Raw genomic sequence first — 18876 nt, forward strand, 5'->3', positions numbered from 1 at the left:
AGTAAATGATTAAAAAAAAAATGTCCCTTGGGAGTTAGATAACCGGCACAAATGTGTTGCACTTGATATTAACAGTGGCGTGCTGATCCTGAGTATTCAATATCTAGTTCTAATGTCAGGAGTCAAGCTAACATTTACAATTTCTTAAATTGTTTTTCTGTTTAAAAAAAAAAAAAAAAAAAAAATCTGTCTCGTACAGGATATGTTCAATGTTTCATGATCCACCCTGCCTCGCTCTCTTTTATTTTTTTGAGGCTTTCATGTAACTTCAGTGTGCAGCTGATGCCTGCCAACAGCAGGAAGAGAAGAGATTTGGAGCCGCCACAGTCACGTATAGCTGGTGATCTGTGATAAGAGGCAAAGATGTGAGGTCCTGACATCCATGTCTCATTTAATAAGTGATCTGAGAGCAGGGCCACAGACTGGATAGACAGGTACATCAAAGAACTTGGTGGGCTAGCTACAGGAGGAGATGAAGCCATTGTGGGATCAAAGTGTCAGAGCAGGGAAAAAAAAAACAAAAAAAAACTGTAGCACCCTATAGAAATGTAACAACTGCTGCAGCAGCAGGTTTCACATGCACACGGCTCTGTTCAAGGCAGCTCTTTGAATGATTAAAAAAAGGCTTCAATTACTCATCCTTCCTGTGTTACTTTATACTGACAGTCACCCCGTCTCCTCTGTTGGACTGAGCCCAATTCCCTACGTATGCATGTCGTGCACTTTGTATTATATTTGTGAAGAGCAAGTATTTAAGACTCTTATTTCTGTAGCAAACACATTTCAACAGCCTCTTTTAGTGAACATTAACAAATGTGTTGTGTACCAAGTAGCGAAACCCACTGAAGCTTACTAAGAACATCCCCAAGTCAACAGATTTGTAATCCTCTTTGGAGACCTGGGCAATGTACGGCCAAAAGGGCCACATATTGCTCCTCTGGTTGTCTCTGACCTGCCAAATCATGTGCACATGCAATGTGGCTACTTTGATTTTAAAGTAATCTCTTTTCTTTTTCGTGTAAATAGTTCTTGCAGGTGGCCATTTCCCCTGCGTTTGCTGGCAGGGCTACACACGTTAGTCAACAAAGTCCTGAGTCCTGACTAGTGTATGAATCTGAAGCGTTATTCCTCTGCTTTCTAGTTGTCTTTCATGTTCTTGAAGCCACAAACAGTCACGGAAATTGTGCTTATGAGACATTTGCGTGCCAAGTTCTGTCTGTGGTGACAGGATACGGACGAGAGAGTCTGCAGCAGGCCAGAGCAACTTTTTTTATTTTTTTTGTAAATAAAGCTTGATTTTCCTCTTTCTCAGTAAACCAGTCACATGAGAAACAGAGTTCACATCTCAACAACAATGACTGATTTATTTATTTTTTGCTCCATTTGTTTCTGGTTCCCCTCATACGGCATCTCTAAAATATTAAAATATATGCTTTTGAGTCTGTAGACACTTTCATTTTTTATATTACTCAGCTTATGGAAAAGGAAATGGAACCCCACATCTCCACTGTAAATGAGATTTACCAAAGGCTCTTTATTGAGAATGTAAGGAAAACATATTTAATACTAAGCTATGCTTTACCCCACACTTTCTGTTTTAACTGAGCTGAGTTCAAGCTCTTTTTAAAATTATATTTGTCAAATTCACAATGACACCAAGAATCAATCTTTCACATTTCTTTTCCGTCATTTATTCATTATGCCTCTTGCCTTGAAAGGCCTTCAAACTCTAAAGAGCATTCTTGCTTGAAAGAGGTAATTCCGTTCCCCCCATCTCTTCCAGTCTAGCAGCATTCTGGTGTCAAGCTCAGACTGTTATGAAGGGTCTGTTCTCATGTAGACATTGGCACGCTGGTATCATTTCAAAGCATACAATCCCCACACCTTTCCTTTTAAAGACACACCTATCCTTTGAATAGGGAGTCGTGAAATTATTAAATCCATTTCATCCTATTTTTTTTACAAAAACAAAACAAAAAAAAACACTGAGCTGGTTTTTCTTACTTTTCATTTCTGCAAACTTGTATACCATATTTTGGCTGCCATTCAAATGTTATGTTGAGAACTGGTTTCACACTTCCTGAGGAATCCTGCTTTCATGCATGTGCTGAGGTCTGCAGCAGGCCAGAGCACGGTGCTGATTGAGCCTGTATGTGTGGTTAATAGAGTGTAGGAGCCAATCAGCAGTAGAACCCAGTCACAATAGCGGGAAGTGACCAAAGGGAGGGGGCTCCCGGTCACCGTGACCCCCTGGATATTGTTCTGCTGCCTACCAACATTTGAAGGATGGAGGGGAGGAGTGAAGGACATGAGGAGAGGAGGGAGCAGGGCAGAACGTAATGATGGTGATCAGACGAGAATAGGAAAAAGGAAACAGCAAATAGGAAGGAGCAAAAAAGAGACGGGGTAAAAGATGGGCGAAAAGACATGAAGGAGGCAGCATTAGGTGAGGGGCAAGAAAAAGGAACAGTATGTCTCAGTAACTGCTATGAGTGTGATACAGGACAACTTGACAGCTGACTGACGGACCACCGAAAAGGCCTGCTCCACCCCCAGCGTCCCTTCACCGCCCGAGTCCTGCACTGCGGCACGTACACTTCCAGACAGAGGGGCCAACCAGTCTGTAATATCTCAGCTCCAGACTCCTGCTTTGTTCCCCTGTTCGACGTCTTTGTTCACAGACTGCAGACCGGATGTCTCCTCAGTGACTCGCTGCTTTCTCCTTCGTGGCCTCGGCCTACCCCTCCACGTCTTCACTGCTGCCCTTCATTCTTAAATAAAGCTTCTGTGACTGGCATCTCGGAAGCAAAACAACCGTTTGCCCTGAACCAATATGGAATAGAAACTGTTTAAATGTGGGCATATGAAAACAACGGGTTCACACTAGTATGTGTGCTCCGTCCCAAACTGCTTTCATGAGAACACTAATTAGCTTTGGCCAGTTTTTAATGGAATAGTTCCACATTTGGTGACTGCATATGTCCACTCATGACTGTTCAACTAATCCACTGCCAGTAGATTAGCTGGGCGCTTAGTTTGGCTAATATAAAGTTTAATAACTGCTGCCAGCATGTCTACTGCCCGCTAACATGTCCCTTTGCCTTTGTTCAATCTGTACAGAAGAAGTAGTCTGGCATGAGAACTTAAGAAAGTGCCCTTCCTGTTTTTTACCACATGACTTCTTGGTGAGTAAATGTGGCTGGGTCGGTTTGAAGCTAGGTCTTTTTACAGTGTGTCCTTGCACGAGTTCCCCACATCAAAATGGGTTTCAACTGAGAAACTGATGGAACAATGATGGCATTGAGGTATGGAGGCAATGAAGCAAAAGGAATGCATGTTCTCTCTTTGTGTTTCTCTGAATTATCCAACAATATAAAGACATAGTGGTTAGGTGGGTGTTTGTGAATGTGTCTGAATTTGTCAGTGCAAGCCTACAGTGGGTAACTGATCAAAGGGTGGATAGATGGAATAACAATGTGGTGAAAAGATGATCACTTAGTGTGTTTATCACTGGATTTTATGCAAAATATCACTATGTCAGGAAACAGACACATCTAAGACAGAAGGGCGGCTTTACCTCCGGGAAAAGGCACCAACTAAATGGGGAGTCTGGGACTACTACTTCATTTTATTCAACAAAATGTTTAAATCATTTAAGTTTACCCTCTAGATTTTTACTGTGGGCTTATTTTATACTTCTACGTCCGTAAATAATGTGTTTAGATATGCCACTGCCGAAATTAATCAATCATTTAAAATACAGATATTCAACAAAATTGCTGTAGTACACACTATGTGGGTTTAAAACGTGTTCAGTTTTTGCCAAGCTAGATCACGAACCGCCTCGGAGCTAATGTGATCTTGGCTGCGAGAATCTCCCCTCAAGGGAAGGAACATCAGGCCACAACACAGTCATACCAGTAGAGAAACACAAGTTCGTACCATGAGGTTCAGATGATAACCTCAACCATTCAGAGTACTACAATCAAATGAAACATTCATTAGAACACCACCATTCACTGCCTATACATTTTCAACATTTTTGTTACTTCCAACAAAAATTGCAGGACCTTTTGATGAACACACATAACGCTTTTTGATGTGGGGATAAGCAGGCGTCTGCTGGCGTTATTTCGGGTACAGCGAGTGCTCAGAACGCCCACGTGAACCCACGCACATGCACACAGGTTGCTTCTGTCATACCGGCGAGGATGGTGCTGACATGATCGTGTTGATGAGTCCAGCAGCATGTGTTATATGGCGCCTCCATGAAAGAGGGGGTGCAAAAACTCACAGCCTCCAGGGGAAAACTACTATCAAGGATGCCAGGTTTTCATTTTGAACCTCAACTAGTGTGTGCTTATTGATACGTCGGTTTGTCTGATTTCTGTCTGTTCTAAAAGTATTTTCAATCTTTTCACTTGAAGACATGTGAACTATAACTACTACTCTTCGTGTTTTAATGATTCCTAGGTGCCGTGTGATAGCTGGCATGAATCCATACATTTTCCATTCTGCTTTATCCAATTCCGAGTTACGAGGGGCTGGAAATGATCTCAGCTGTCTATAGGTGAGGGCACGCTACGCCCTGGACAGGTGTGGCGTGAATCTACAGATCAAATACTTGCTCTCTGACCCCTGCATGCTTTTGTCATTACAACCTGACACTGGACATGGGGGCCGGGTTATTGTCTGTGTGGCGTGGTTAACATTCCAGAGAGGCCAGTGAAGCTGGAACACAATCTGAGGGCAAAAGGAGGAAGCCCTTTCTCACAGAGCTACTTGCACACGCACACACGCACGCACACAAATGAGATGTTTTCCACATCCCAGGGCTATTTGTAAGTCTATTCTGGCTCCGGGAAAAGAGGAAGTGAATGTTGGCAGGAAGTGCAAACGTAGACAGGCCTTTGGATGATGTAGTCCGGCCATACAGTAGCTGGAGGTGATGAGTTTGGACAAGAGATGTGTCGCTGTTTTGTTATTGTTTTTTTTCTGGGTACTTTGCATAATGGCGGTATAAACGCTGAATTATTTATCACAGTTCAACACATGTTTTGCTCCTACACACAGTAAACCATAAACAAATAATGCACAGGTAAATCTTTGACCCACACAACTTGATAAAAAACAACAACATGTTGTGTACTAAGAAAATACTCTTATGTCAATACAAAAGAAAAAAAATAGGTTTTTGCTTTTGTAGCTGTAGTTGGTCAAGGTTGTTTCACCCACTTCCTATACAAACAGATTGTTGAAAGACTTATAAAATGATGAGTGGGTTAGAGAAGAGACAAACCAAAGAAGTGCAAAGGTGTTCAGACCTTGTGATTGTGATTGAGTCTGATCAGTTTTATCAGGTGCTCCACTTTGTGACGAGGATTTTCCAACAGTACGTGTGACAGCACCATGAATGTGAAGTTAATAACCACTACAGCATACTTCAATACACAGTGGGAAGAGAATGTGGATGTGTTAAATTAGCTCGCAGGATATTACAGGACCTGTCACACATCCGGTTCCCAGTGTTTGAGTGGTTTCCCTCCCGTCGCAGACTCTGCTGCCAATTTCATAAGACACAGAGGAGGAGGAGGAGGAGGAGGGTGACCTTCGTCCCCAGCCGTCCATCCCCTCATCATACCATGAGATCACCCCACGTTCCTTCACTTTAGTAGACACAAGTGACTTTTTTTTCCCGGTACAAGAGGGCCTTTTCTTATTTTTGTTCTGTATTTTCTAGTTGAGATGTTCACTTGCGTTATAACTACTTCACTGTATGAGTGTAGGAGGATTTGTTACTTTTAGAAGTAAGTTATGTAATTGTTGTAAAGTGTTTTTATAAATACGCTTATGTGTTACGTGTATGTCATGCTGCTCAGTGACGCTCGAATTGCCCCTTGGGGACAGATAAAGTCACTGAATTGAATGCTGCCACATTTGGAAACTACGGGCTATTGTTTTGGTGCAGCGCAGGAGTCGCTTTGATCGCAGCCTCATTCACTGATGGATTTCTGTAGGTCGTTAGTGGCAGTAGCTTTGACCAGCTTTTACCAGTTTTCGTCTTAACATTTCCCACATTTGTCAAGATCGTTCAGTGTAGAGCCGCCTTTACTCAAATATGGTTTGCTTTATTTAGACATTTATTTTGCAAGTCTGCGCCTTAAACGTTGTATTTTTAATCAAGTGAAATATCTGAGAAGCAGTGAGAGAAAGAGTCTCAAACGGACTCACAAACACAAGAAGCTTCATCTGCTATTTTAGGAGGTCATTAGCCAGAGTAGTTTTTAACTGTGCTGTATTTTATAAGGTTATCATTAAGTGATCTTTTGAAAGAAAAGTAAATTTCTCCATTCGGTTCTTTATTTTAAAGCTATGACTTTTCTACGGCGGCCAAACAACTCAGATCAGTCGATGATTTATATGATCTAACAGCAAAAGATAAAAAATCCCCTGCCGGTCCGACAATAAAAAGATTTCTGTAAGGAGGACTAATAAAAGTGAAAGTGGAGGCGAAAAGGACAGCGGAGCATGCAGATTTTGCACATTTTATTGACCATAACTGGCGAGTGTTTGAGTGTGGAGCGCCGATCCAACACTGCTTTTTTTCTGGACACTTACACCGTATTAAAGCAGATTAAAGTAGAGCTTTTTGTGGAATTTAAAACATGCTCATTGAGTTAAAATGTCATTTTGTTCATCCATCTGGTGTTGATGCTGGTTAACAATTACCACTTGACATGTGACACACTACAGAAATTAACCTCTGAATATGAATCAGAATGTGAATGCACATTAGTATTACCAAATGAGTGGACCAAGACTGCGTTTTTACATTGTGGTCAAATAAGAAAATTAAAATGCAATTGCCTCCCTGCTTGTCTTGAAAGCTTGAAGTCTTGAGTTGTCAGTGGATGTATAACAGGGCATCGGTGGCCTGGCATCCGAGCCACGCAACTCTGCGTTTCAGCTTTGGGATCAACTTGCCAAGAAACAATACCAAGGACAGTCGGGATGTGAAGGAGTGTTTGGGTGAGGATGGTTTCAGTCAGAAACAGCTGAGGAATGTCAGAATAAGAAAAAGAGACAATGTGGCACTCGTTCCTCAGTTAGGGCTATGTGTCTGTGTCGCGATGCCAACATGTATCAGATCCCAAGCAAACCACATGAACGCAGTTGACCCCTTCTTTCTCTTGGCTCTGACTGAATGAGCGGAAACGGCAGTCTTGGCAGAGAAACTATACAACGAGGAAACCATTTCGGTAGCACAACTCGACCCGTCTTGGCTGAGACACCATGAGAGACAAAATGCAGCGAGCTCAGCTCAAAGGGCACGAGGGGAAGGAAAGAGGAAGACACTGTAGCTCAAACATTACGAAGGATGGAAGATAATTTGGCTCGCAGAGCAGGGAAGGAAAAGAGGAGAGTGACACAGGACGACCTCAAACGAACTCTGTCAACCCACCGAATCACAAATCACAATGGTTAATGCCTTGTAGGCTACAATGGCAGTTTGCAGACGACACATCTGCAAACTTCATTTTACTCATTTGAAACCAAATGCATTACATTCATAGAAATTGTATAATGAAACCAGGAAGTTCTTCTTGTGTATGCTTTTTGGACTGCAGGATATATGAAAAAACAAACAAAAGAAAACAAAAAAAAAAACATTCATCTTCATTTGACAAACTCAAAGCTTCTGCTGTCATGAGTTACACATATCAAGTCATGTTTCAAATGTTGATTGTTGACTATTTTACAATTTGGCCTGTTTTTCCCCAAATAAAATCTGCAAGAAAACACCGACCAGGAAAGAAAAGATCCTCGTATTTACGCAGACTGAAGCAATTAATACAACTGCACAAAAACAGGAAAGTAGATGTGGGTCATATCAAGATTTCCTCTCATATAAAGCCTATGGTTGTGTAACCCAAATTTTATACATTTTCTTTGACATAAAACTCTGTGTACACAACACTCAGTGGCAAATGGGTGTGTGTGATTTTGGACGTATAATGAAATATTTTTGAGGGCACAATTGCTGAGAATTTGACTCTGATCATAAAGCTGAGCTCAAAAACACTAAGGAGTCTTTAGACATTAAAAAAAAAAAAAAACTACACATCACTCTTCTCTGTAGGTATTACGCCCTCCATCTTTAAATGCTATATATACATTCTACCACTGGGGGGCAGTATCATATTTCATGTTCGACTTTACTTTGTTGGCCATGGCTCACTTAACTGTTTGACCAGCAGATGTCCCTAAAGGTTAAGGTAATGTCAGCCTCATTTGGACCCATAAGATAGTTTAGAGATTGATGTTGTTATGTGTTCATGTTTATTTGATCAACTGAGACAATATAGGAAAATTGAAACCAATCAAGGAAACCTGCTTTAGTGTATTTCAATATAGCTGTTGCTGAACAATTGCCATTGCTGTGTTTCAGGCCTGTTATATGCCCATTTTACCACCAGAGGTCACTCTCGAACAACTAATACATGATAAAGCTGACTGAAACAGAGCTTTCTGCCTTCATGCTTAAATGGTTGTCGAAGCTGCAAGAGCTGTTTTCTAAAACTACCTGATGCTGAAGCAGTATAAATCATGTGTGATGAAATGTATTAAATTACTGCACCAGAAAATGATACGTTCAACAAAAAGGAATTTAGTATAAGAAGAACAAATATCAACTTACTGAGCGTAGGTGTGGAAGGAACCTTTCTATGTCATTCATGTCGATCCCATCATCTTCATCAAATTTGTTTTTATTCATCCTATGAAAGAGGGAGATAAATATAATCATATATTGTAATCATCAGGTATTCATAATGTGTGAAATTGTGAGAAGATAACATCAAGTAATAAAAAAAAACCATACTGATAATGAGCAGGACAGTAGTTTTTCAAAAACAGGCATAATACACAGATGTATATATTGATATGTTACCCCTCTCTGTCGATGTGTGGTAGGTGCTTTGGCGTTCCTCTGAAGTGTTTCCTGTGGAAATGGCTGAAATCCAACTTCTCTGGCTGCACATCCCAACCGGCACCTCTGTGATAACACATCAACAGTTAGAAACAGTCTGCGCTGTTGCATGATTACAAGTATGTGTAGAACATGTGTAAGAAGTACAATATATTATCTCCATTAACACAGCTTTTTAATTTAGTTTGGTTATTAACTTGAATTACTTGAGTTCGGTTTAACAGTGGACAAAAACCAGAAAAAACAGTTGCTATAAATAAATGTCTCACATCTCAGTCATCTTGTATTAACTGCATCAGAGGACAGATATAGCAGCATGTGGATATGTTGCAAGTGTTTGGTTACAAAAAAAGGCCTTTCTGTGTTTGTGTGTAAGAAATCAGCTAAATGTCTAGTGTTGCATCAGATGGGACGCTTGATCAGCTTTGATTGTTCACACCTTTAGTTTGAAGGTTCAAAATAGCTAAACAGGAGGACTGATTGAATACTTTATGGGGGTGGGGAAGGCTGACTGCAGAAAGGAATGGTGTTGAACTGCAAATAAATGACACACATACAAACTGCATCAAAGTACAAGTTCAACTGTATACCTGATTTTTACATTTATCCATCCATCCATTTTCTTCCGCTTATCCATTTCCGGGTCGCAGGGGTGGCAGTTTTTGTGAAGCACAATTTTGAGATCGTTTTTTTTTTTTCTACTTTATAATCTCTGCACTGCAGATCCTTGCTGTGGCATATACAGTACGACAAGATTGGAATTTCTGTCATAAATAGCTGTTTATTTCAAAAAGTAGGAAGAATCCGATATGTTAAACTTCTTTCAAATCCTTCATTTTCTCCCCTCAAATAGCCGAAGCTGGAGGACAGAAACAGCTATTAATTACATATGTTCTCGACTGTAACTACCACTGTACCACATCTCTGCCTGTGTGAGGAGACAGAGCTGCTGACGTCACCTCGTTGAACCGGCTGCATCACTCGCCGCATGCTTCGATGTGCCAGCGTGGCCGGAACCAGCTGTGCAGGCGTTACCATAGCAACCAGTCATCCCTCCACTGTAAATGATTTACGTCTCTCTCTTACGTCCTCTCTGTCCTGATTTTTGTGTGTGTTTTAACAAGTATTTTGAAGCACTTGCTATTAGTCGAAAAATCATTCGAAAAAAACCGTGACGTCAGTTATTAAGGCTTAACATTGTCATGGAAGAGCTCTCCAGCATTTAGTGGGGACAAATTTGATTCTAGGTAATGGCACACGCAAAGTGGGGGAGGGTGACTCACAATGGTGATCAGTGATAAAAGCAACCAAGTTAGCTCCTGAGCTACAGTATTAGGAGTGAACCAACAGGCAAAAACAGAGACTCAGTGTGTGTGAGTCTGTGTATCTTTGTCATGTGGCCTATGTGAAGTATGTCTGGAATTTGGATTGAGCAGACAGTATGACTTATTAAGTCTGAGAAGCAGAGCGGGACCTACCCATGTGAGTCCATTGTGTTGGCAGCCCATATGTCTGTCCCCAGGATGTCAAGAGAGCCCTCTCGGTTCCCGTTCTAGGCATCACAGGGAAGGGAAGAAAATACAGATTTTTAATGCGTCTGCAGCGACATGCTGACAATTAGGAGATGATTCCCCATCTCCACATGTCCCGCGTGTCCTTGAGCAAGACACTGAACCCCAAATTGCTTCCAATGGATGGATTGAGAGCCATGCATGATTGCCGCCTCCATTGGTGTGTGAGTGTGTGTGTGTGTGTGTGTGTGTGTGTGTGTGTGTGTGTGTGTGTGTGTGTGTGTGTGTGTGTGTGTGTGTGTGTGTGTGTGTGTGTGAATGGGTGAACGTGATTTACAGTGTAAAGAACTACAGGACAAGCGGTGGAAAAGCACTATATAAGTGAAATCCAAATACAGTCTATTATATTTCCCTTAAAGTTGCATGTTCTTTAAGGTTAATTTTCTTTGGGATTAAATCTAAACTTTAAACATATGTATTGTTTCTTTTATTTCAAAAACCGTGTTTTTAAAAATCCTTGTGAGAGAAAAGACTTATGAGAGTAGAAATAACAGAAAAGAGAATAGATCCACTTTTAGTCTCTAATGTGTGCAAATTTCAACCTGCATTCACACGTAAGGCACTGAGAGCAACTGTTTGAAAAATTGTGTTTCAATAGAGAATTGATTGAGGATTACTACAGTTCGTCAGGCCCTCCTAGTCTTGTATCACAATTTATTAATGAAAATATGATTTTAAGCCGTATTTCTGTTAGATTCTGTCTGTCTGAGGTAATCACTGACATCATACATTATTGCTGGGATAAGGTAATTAAAGGACATGAAACTGCAAACAATCATGCACAAACTCAAACGTGTGTTCCTGTACCTTGGCTGGACCTGTGAACTGGTTGTTTCGACCTCTGCTGCCGGAGCGTGAACCAGATCCCGGTCTGGACCCTGAACTGGGCCTGGAACCTGTGCTGCCATTACTGCTGTGCTCCCACTCATCCTGTGAAGTCGCGGTAGGAGAAGAAGAAACAGACTGTGAATTAGTTTTTATCACGAGAAGACTCACTGCAGGGTAAAGCACAACTCTACTTTCAATGCCAAGTTACATATGCACATTATATTTCCTGAAGCTATATATATATATATATATATACTGTATAAAAGAAAAAGAAAAAGTGACCTTAAATGGAGAGCGATCTCTGGTGATCTATTTATTGCAGCAGAATATGATGTATATTCACTGGAGGTAATAGTATTTTGAAAGGTTTAATATATTTATTTACATCTTTTAGTTTTCGGATTGTCACTGTGACTGCAAGCACCATGACAATTAACAACCTTGCGTGACTGACTCACGGTATAATCACAAACTAATCAACGAACGCCAGTCCTTAAAAACTATAGTTTCCCACATCCAGAAACATGTAGGTGAGCAGTAAATTCCTTGGGGCAGATGTGAGGCCATCTCTTCTAAACTTGTGCTTGGATAGCTGACGGAGACAAACCCAAGAACAACTAAGAAAACCTTTATCACGGGTCACTGAGCAAACTCAACCAGGAAGTGGAAGCAGAGTTATGGTGGCAATGGAGGGTAAACCTGTCAGACTCCGACGTAGGAATTAAAATGTGCCACACCTACTCGTCAACGAGAACCACAATTACTTTCAGGTCGCTAATCACTATAAACAAATAATCCCAGATGCTCATGATGACAAGCAGACTGCAGCTGTTCGCACCCAGGTGAATCAGAGTCAGGCATATCAGATTATCTGAAACTTGACGCACTAGTTTGTATTCGAAAACTCTGAAAGTACAACTTAGAAAGTGTCTTTACAGAGCGGGTAATTCTTTTTTTGCCGTCCATGTTAATTAGGTTGCTTTTGATTTAACAGTGTTACTGTACAAGTTACTGTTCATAATCTGGAATTCTACAGGATGATTGTTCTGATAATCACTCTAATGTGTAAGAAATAAGATGCAAGTGATTAAAGATTTCAAGTTAATAGAGTAAAAGGGGCAAGACATTGATCCGGTACTGCCCCAAGGTTTCAGTAAATGAGATTGAAAAAGAAATGTACACAGTAATAAAATGTGTGAGGTAAGAGTAAAGGTAATGTTGCTACGGCAGTCTTGACAATATTCACCAACATGTCGTGCATAAGTCTACGAATGATCTTAGAAATCACAAATTAAGAGAAGCACGCACTGGTTTAGATGAGCCTCTTCCTCGTGATGATGTCCAGCTACCGTCTCGCTTGTCGTTGCAGTCATTAGTCCACTGGAGGAGAAAAAAACACAGGGGGAGGTCACTTTTGTATAGTTCTTTGTAGTGTAGCACATTTATAAGCAACTGAAGTTGACCAAAGTGATTAAATAAAAGCAGTAAAATGAATTCACAGGTCATATAAATATATTTCACCCGAAGAAAACACGAAACATTTCCAGATATGAAATGTGGGGTCCTGGAAGAAACAAATGAAAGTATAATAAATAACAGCTTGTCTTTTCGGGGGAGAATCAAAAGTAGAGAGTGAATCCGACGTTCTTATATAATTGGAGAGGTCATTTTAAAGTTCCGCAAATGAAACTGCTCAGTCAGCACACGTAACAAGCAACAGCCTTTTTTTTCAATGAGCTGTAATCAGGATGTTGAAACGTGGCGCGGGCCAACAGACAGCCTGTTGCAGTAGTACTCAGTGATTCTAGACAGGATCACATGACAGGATCGGTCACATCAGCATGAGCGTGTGTTCTGATATTCTCACGCAGAAAACCCAGAATTTACTTGCATCCCAATATTTACATGAGCAGTCCAACATTTCTGGTTGATATTTTGTGTTTGACCTTCCTGGATTTTTTTTTTATGGCGAGGGGAGAATATAAACTAGAGGCACCACAAGTAAAGTAAAGTCATCGAGTTATACTTGATGACATATTCTTGAGGCAATAGAACCCTTACCTGAGAGAACTTGCCGCCGTTATCCAGGTCCAGGTCTCCGTCCGCCTTGTCTCCCAGAAGCCCTTGCACCTGGTACTCCAGCACATAGCTGTCGATAAAGCGCTCCAGCTCCTCGATCTCCTGAGAGCGCGTGCTACCAGCCTCCGACGAAGCGGATGCCACCGAAGAGTTCTCCATGGCAACCAGCGCTGTGATGAGCGCAGGGGGGGAGGAAGGGGAAGGAGGGGAGGGAGGGAAGTGACCTGTGCAGGGGGGGACAGGCGTTAGCGCAAAGTTCCTACATAATAAAAACATATGTGCTGGGTTAAAAAATAGTTTTTTTTGAGATTTACAGTTATGACCGGTTGAGCTATACAGTATCTCTGCGGTAAAAGGACTCAATCAGAATTTTTGGTCATTCGGAGCAGGAATAATTTTGTGACCCCCCCCCCATAATGAAGTTGTCCATCTTTGGATTCGATTGTGTACTTTGCCAACTCGACACTGATGAATCACATTGTGGCGATCATTAAATCAACAATCAAACACAAAATGCTGAATCAATGGAGCCTAACATTGTCTAATTAACAGATAATGAAAACACTTGTTTCGGCGCATCGCTGAGTACCTCCAACAACATTTCACCCACCCTTGTGTCCTCAGCTTTCCGCCACTGAAAAACGTTAACTAACCTCTGCTGTCAGCAACCATCCACGCATACACAGTGAGCTTCCAACCAGACTCAACAACCACACCCTGCAGCTGTAACTTCCTCCGTTCCTCTTCCACCATTCACACACACCTCCATGTTTTTCTACCTCTGCCTTGCTGCCTCTCTCTCTCTCTCTCTCTCTGCCTCCTCTCAGTGTTGTCTGGGATCACCTGACACTCGGCCAACAGGGAAGCAGCTTCCTGCCAGCCTGTCTATTGCTCCTAAGCTCCTTTACATCATGGCTTGATCACCAGCCATGCAAAGAGGATTTATGGCTGCAGCACGCAGAATGGTATCCGCTGAGCCCTGGGGACGCGCTGGGGAGCCCTGTGCATTTGCAGCCAACAAGTCAGCCACACAAGGTCTAAAGCCTTTGTTTTGGTTCAAGCTACGCGGCTATCTAAAGCCACCGCAATCAAGAGCAGTTTATCGTAAAGACGTTGCAGTTTCCCTTCGTGCAAGTGTGAGCACTACAATGGTAACGGTTTACAACTGACCACAAACACAAATAAACCACAGCGGTAAATCTATGAAAATCAGCAATAACAAAACATGCAACTTCAATTATGATCAGAAGAAAATGGTTCACTGAAGGATTCGCAGATTCGCAGGACCAGCTCGGACCGGCCTGTTGAGGAAGACACTGGAACCTGACCCCCCCCCCCCCCCCCCCGCCTCTGACTTGAGGTTGTTTTCGCCCCTCAGAATCTCCCTGCTCATCATGCTGCTGCAGCCATGCAGGAGGTAATCGTGTCCTAGTCTTATCTCAGTATTGTAATCCATACATGTCAACAGCATAATCCATCCATACAATGGCTAATATCATATCATCACATCACTGATTTGGAGCTGGCGCTCGACAGAAACATCCACATTTGAACTTGGTGCACTAAAGTTTTTTTTTTGCTTAAATGTCAATGACGCCACACGTGCAGGAACATAAAACTCACACAAAGTTTGAGATAGTTGCTGCTTCACATGTAAAAGTATGAACTGGCACACAAGTACATGAGTATTTTAATCATCTTCTGTGTGTTTGTATGCAATTTAAGATCCATCTCCAATACTGATTCTCTATTGCCTGATATTGCTTATTGACTAACTTTAATGGGCGTATGACTGCACTTTGTGTGAAAAAGGGGCCACATTTGAGCAATGGAGTCACAACCAGAGTGAACTCCTGCAGGCCAAACAGGGAACACTTTGTAAACACAGACGTTTGTTTTAACATTTGACTCTGCAGGTGGCCTGGTGGCAAAGTTGTTAGCATTGTCAATACCAAGAAGGTCCGGGTTTTATTCCAGGCACAAGCCTTTTTGTCTCTAGTTTTCTTGCTGTTATTGTGGGGTTTTTCTCTACTTTGACAAACCACATACAAGTGACTCTTAATTAGCCGTGACTGTGAACGTGTGAGTCAGTGCTTTGTGTTGTGTCAGTGTTTTACTGGATGTGCCAATGTTTCACTCAAAGCTTGTCCATGTATCATGACTAGGACAGACTCCACGTCCTTGAAGATCAAGCTTCAGTAAAGTGTGTCGAAGATGAATGGATTCAGAGTGCGACAATACGCGGTGCATTATTTTGTTTTCTCGTTTCTTTGTGCGCTTTTTGTAGTGTCTCCTTGAAACTTTCACTACCAAAACAAACATTTTATCTTGTTTTTATTTTATTTACACATGAGAATCATTTTCCAAATGACTTTTGTCACAGTGACGAAAAAACAAATGCTAAAATGACAATCATTTGTAAAAGGGAAAAACAAGCTTGAAATGAAACTGTTAGAAAAGAAAATGGTCTTCCTTCCATAAGACTATAACTCCTACCTGTAAACAGCGTTTGCCGTGTTTCAGGAAATTTCCACCTTTCTGTGTCTATATTAGTCAATGTTAAGCCTTGTACATATGAATATCTAAAATAATTTATTTAATTTCAATCCCGTCTTATTAGATATTGAACTTTCTTTCTATTTGTTCTGTACGGATCAATGCTTTAAGCTGGGTTTACAAATAGGCACAATGAGTTACAAATATCATTTCCTCCTCATTCCTGACATTCTTTATGTGACGTAATGAATCTGAATAAGGTTCTTAAATGGGGGTATCGGTGTGTGGCTTTCCTGATATCCGTAGAGCATGATTTTGGCTGCCAAAAACAATCTTCCACGAATAACAAGACAGTTTGCAACTGAGCGTGTCGATTAGTTGTGATGCGTGGTGATGCGTTATACAGCGTGACAGCATTCGTTCCCCTGCGGCAGCATCCTCCTCTCTGCGCAACTCAATGACATTTCTCTGGATGTGGCGCAATCTGGAGCAGTCGTGGGCCTGGCTTGAGTTCAGCCCCGGGCGAACGCCCGTGCCTCTGCGAGACCACATCTGAGACGGAGTGATTTTCTTTTCCTCTCGTGCGCGGTGCACTCCTTCACAGATTGAGCCCTGAGCGGCTGCCCACATCGCTCGTGGCAAAATCCACCACTGCGGACAGCAAATTCTGCCGATTCGCCACATTCCTGACAGACTGGTGAGAAAAAGTGACGATGCGCAATGGCGCACAGCAGCGTGCGACACTGCGGAACAATGTTGGTGACCGTGCGTAATGACTCGTGATGATCCGCCACCGTGTGTAATGAATGATAACGGGTCGCGACTGTCCGTGACGGTGCGTGACACCTCTGACCCGAATCATATACTTCCGGTCAAAATCGTGATCCGCGGTCAGGAATTGACATTTGTGCCATTCCTGACTCGTCGTCGTTATGCGTAAACAAACCTTAAAGGAAGAAAGACTTTCTATTCTATTGTATTCTGTTCTATTCTAAAATGCCAGAAATACCTCAAATAAAATGCTGGAAAAGACGAATGAAACTGCTAACATCTGGTGCAAAAACAGCTGAGAATCTTATGAAACGCTTACGATCCTAAATTGTGATTGAAACATAAAAGCAACTGAAACATACATTTTCTGTTTCAACACTTTTGTATATATGAAACTTTAGAAGCTGTAGTTTGCCTCATTTTAAAAGTTTAAATGTGTTTTGCGGCTCCAGGTAAATTTGATTTGGTGGAAAATCACAAAAATGGCTCTTTTGTCAATAAAGAGTGCAGACCCTTGACCTATACAGACTTTCTATTCATCTATCACCTGTATTTATTAGCATTGTGTGTAGTTCATATAAGATAGAGCCAGACCGACAGCAAAGCTTGGAATTCAGGGTTCTATGGATTTTCTGTACAAGTTGACAATATCTCCCCATATATTTGTGTTTAGAATCACCTGCTCCCAGAATTGCGACAAGCATATCCCCATGAGCACGCTGTCAAATTACAAGCAGTGAAAGGTGGCAGATGGTTTGAAAAAACACTAACCAATCAGAGGACAATTTTTTTGGGGGGGGGAGATATAATGAGAGGACCTGGCTTATTTGAAAGTGGCTTCAACCACATTGAGATGAATAACTTCATTCTATGAATTGTAAAAAAAAAAGAAAAAAAAGTTAAAGGTGTTTTCAGTGAGGCATTGCATCACCATGAACAGCGAACATTCGTTTATAAAAGCGCTGGTTTCATATCGGTGTAGTTCCACAGATTAAGTAAATATGGTTGGGTCACGGTCTGTATAAATGGAGATGCATTAAAAAGTAGCAGTCTGGAAGCGTCAAAGGTTAATGGGCATGTATTGGTAGCAGCTGCAGCCCAGTCTGATGGCCTGCTGATGTCCTTGACATGTACTATAGAAGTCCTGCCTGAAGGGAAACAGCTGTCAGTATCATTGACCATTTCATTCATATGGGATACTTTTATCTCTCGGATTCTTTTTTGTTTTGATTCATTCCTCGCTGTGGAAAACATACAGAGATGCTTTATACGTTTATAATGTGAAGCTCGCAAATCACCAGACTTCATATGGTATCAAAGTGCAAACATACCAGGTCTCCATTCTCACAGAGTTGAGCTGCTGTCTGTGATAGTCTGAAGTCCAGTCAACCCAGTAGTATTTCATCACACATCACTCCAATCCTACAATAAGCTCTGATTTATATGACGGCTACATTTAACTTGCCAATATACAGTAACTATGTCTTCCATCAATGATCCTCAACTCCAGGAATACCATCATTAGTTTGACTGCTTTTAGAGTGGAACGCCTTTGTTCACGTGAGATTAAATGAGCCAAACTATCCCCGATTGCAATGAGGATTTTCATCTAACCCTGACAAAGTTAGGCTCCTGTAAAGGAGGTGATATGGGGAAAAACAAACACAAAGACAGACTGCAGTCTGGTGGCCCCTGTGACCTTTGACTAAGCAGAGAAACTGATTCTGCAAGGGCAGGAACGCATATAGCTTTACAGGGCTTCTCAGATTCACCAAACACAGGTTTCATATTCCCCATGCATACTCCTTAAGATGACTTCGATGCACAGACCGCAAGATTACATGTGATTGATGCAAAAAGGATGTTCTTAACAAAATCAGTTGGCTTGGCTGATTGTTGGGCTGCACACTTGTCTCAGTGAGGAGTCCCTGGTCTCATCCTGACTTCGGCTTGGGGGGGGGTTCCTCCCAGTTCAAAAACATGCATTCGAGGCTATAATGTGACTCTGAATTACACTGAAATACGAATGCGAGTGTCTGTACCGTCAGCTGGGATCACCAACCCCCTGTGACCCTAAGTTGATAAAGCAGCATAGAGCATGAATAGATGAATGGACTTGTTCTTTAAATTAGTCATAATCAG

The 18876-nt window shown here is 41.7% G+C and overlaps 1 protein-coding gene across 2 annotated transcripts in view; it reads right to left on the bottom strand.

Moving 5' to 3' along the window:
• ctif (CBP80/20-dependent translation initiation factor) overlaps nt 1-18876 on the bottom strand; it is a 56669-nt gene that overhangs the window by 32276 nt on the left and 5517 nt on the right. For both annotated transcript variants that reach the window (XM_080477296.1, XM_080477295.1), the window contains exons 2-7: nt 13450-13691; nt 12697-12768; nt 11368-11490; nt 10468-10541; nt 8951-9055; nt 8699-8777 (exon numbers count right to left, since the gene is read on the bottom strand). In XM_080477296.1, coding sequence (XP_080333422.1) covers nt 8699-8777; nt 8951-9055; nt 10468-10541; nt 11368-11490; nt 12697-12768; nt 13450-13626 — 630 coding nt within the window. In that variant the 5' untranslated portion in view covers nt 13627-13691. The remainder of the gene's footprint in view (nt 1-8698; nt 8778-8950; nt 9056-10467; nt 10542-11367; nt 11491-12696; nt 12769-13449; nt 13692-18876) is intronic.

Source organism: Lipophrys pholis, assembly GCF_963383615.2.
Source record: "Lipophrys pholis genome assembly, chromosome: 12".
In the NCBI taxonomy this organism is placed as follows: domain Eukaryota; kingdom Metazoa; phylum Chordata; class Actinopteri; order Blenniiformes; family Blenniidae; genus Lipophrys; species Lipophrys pholis.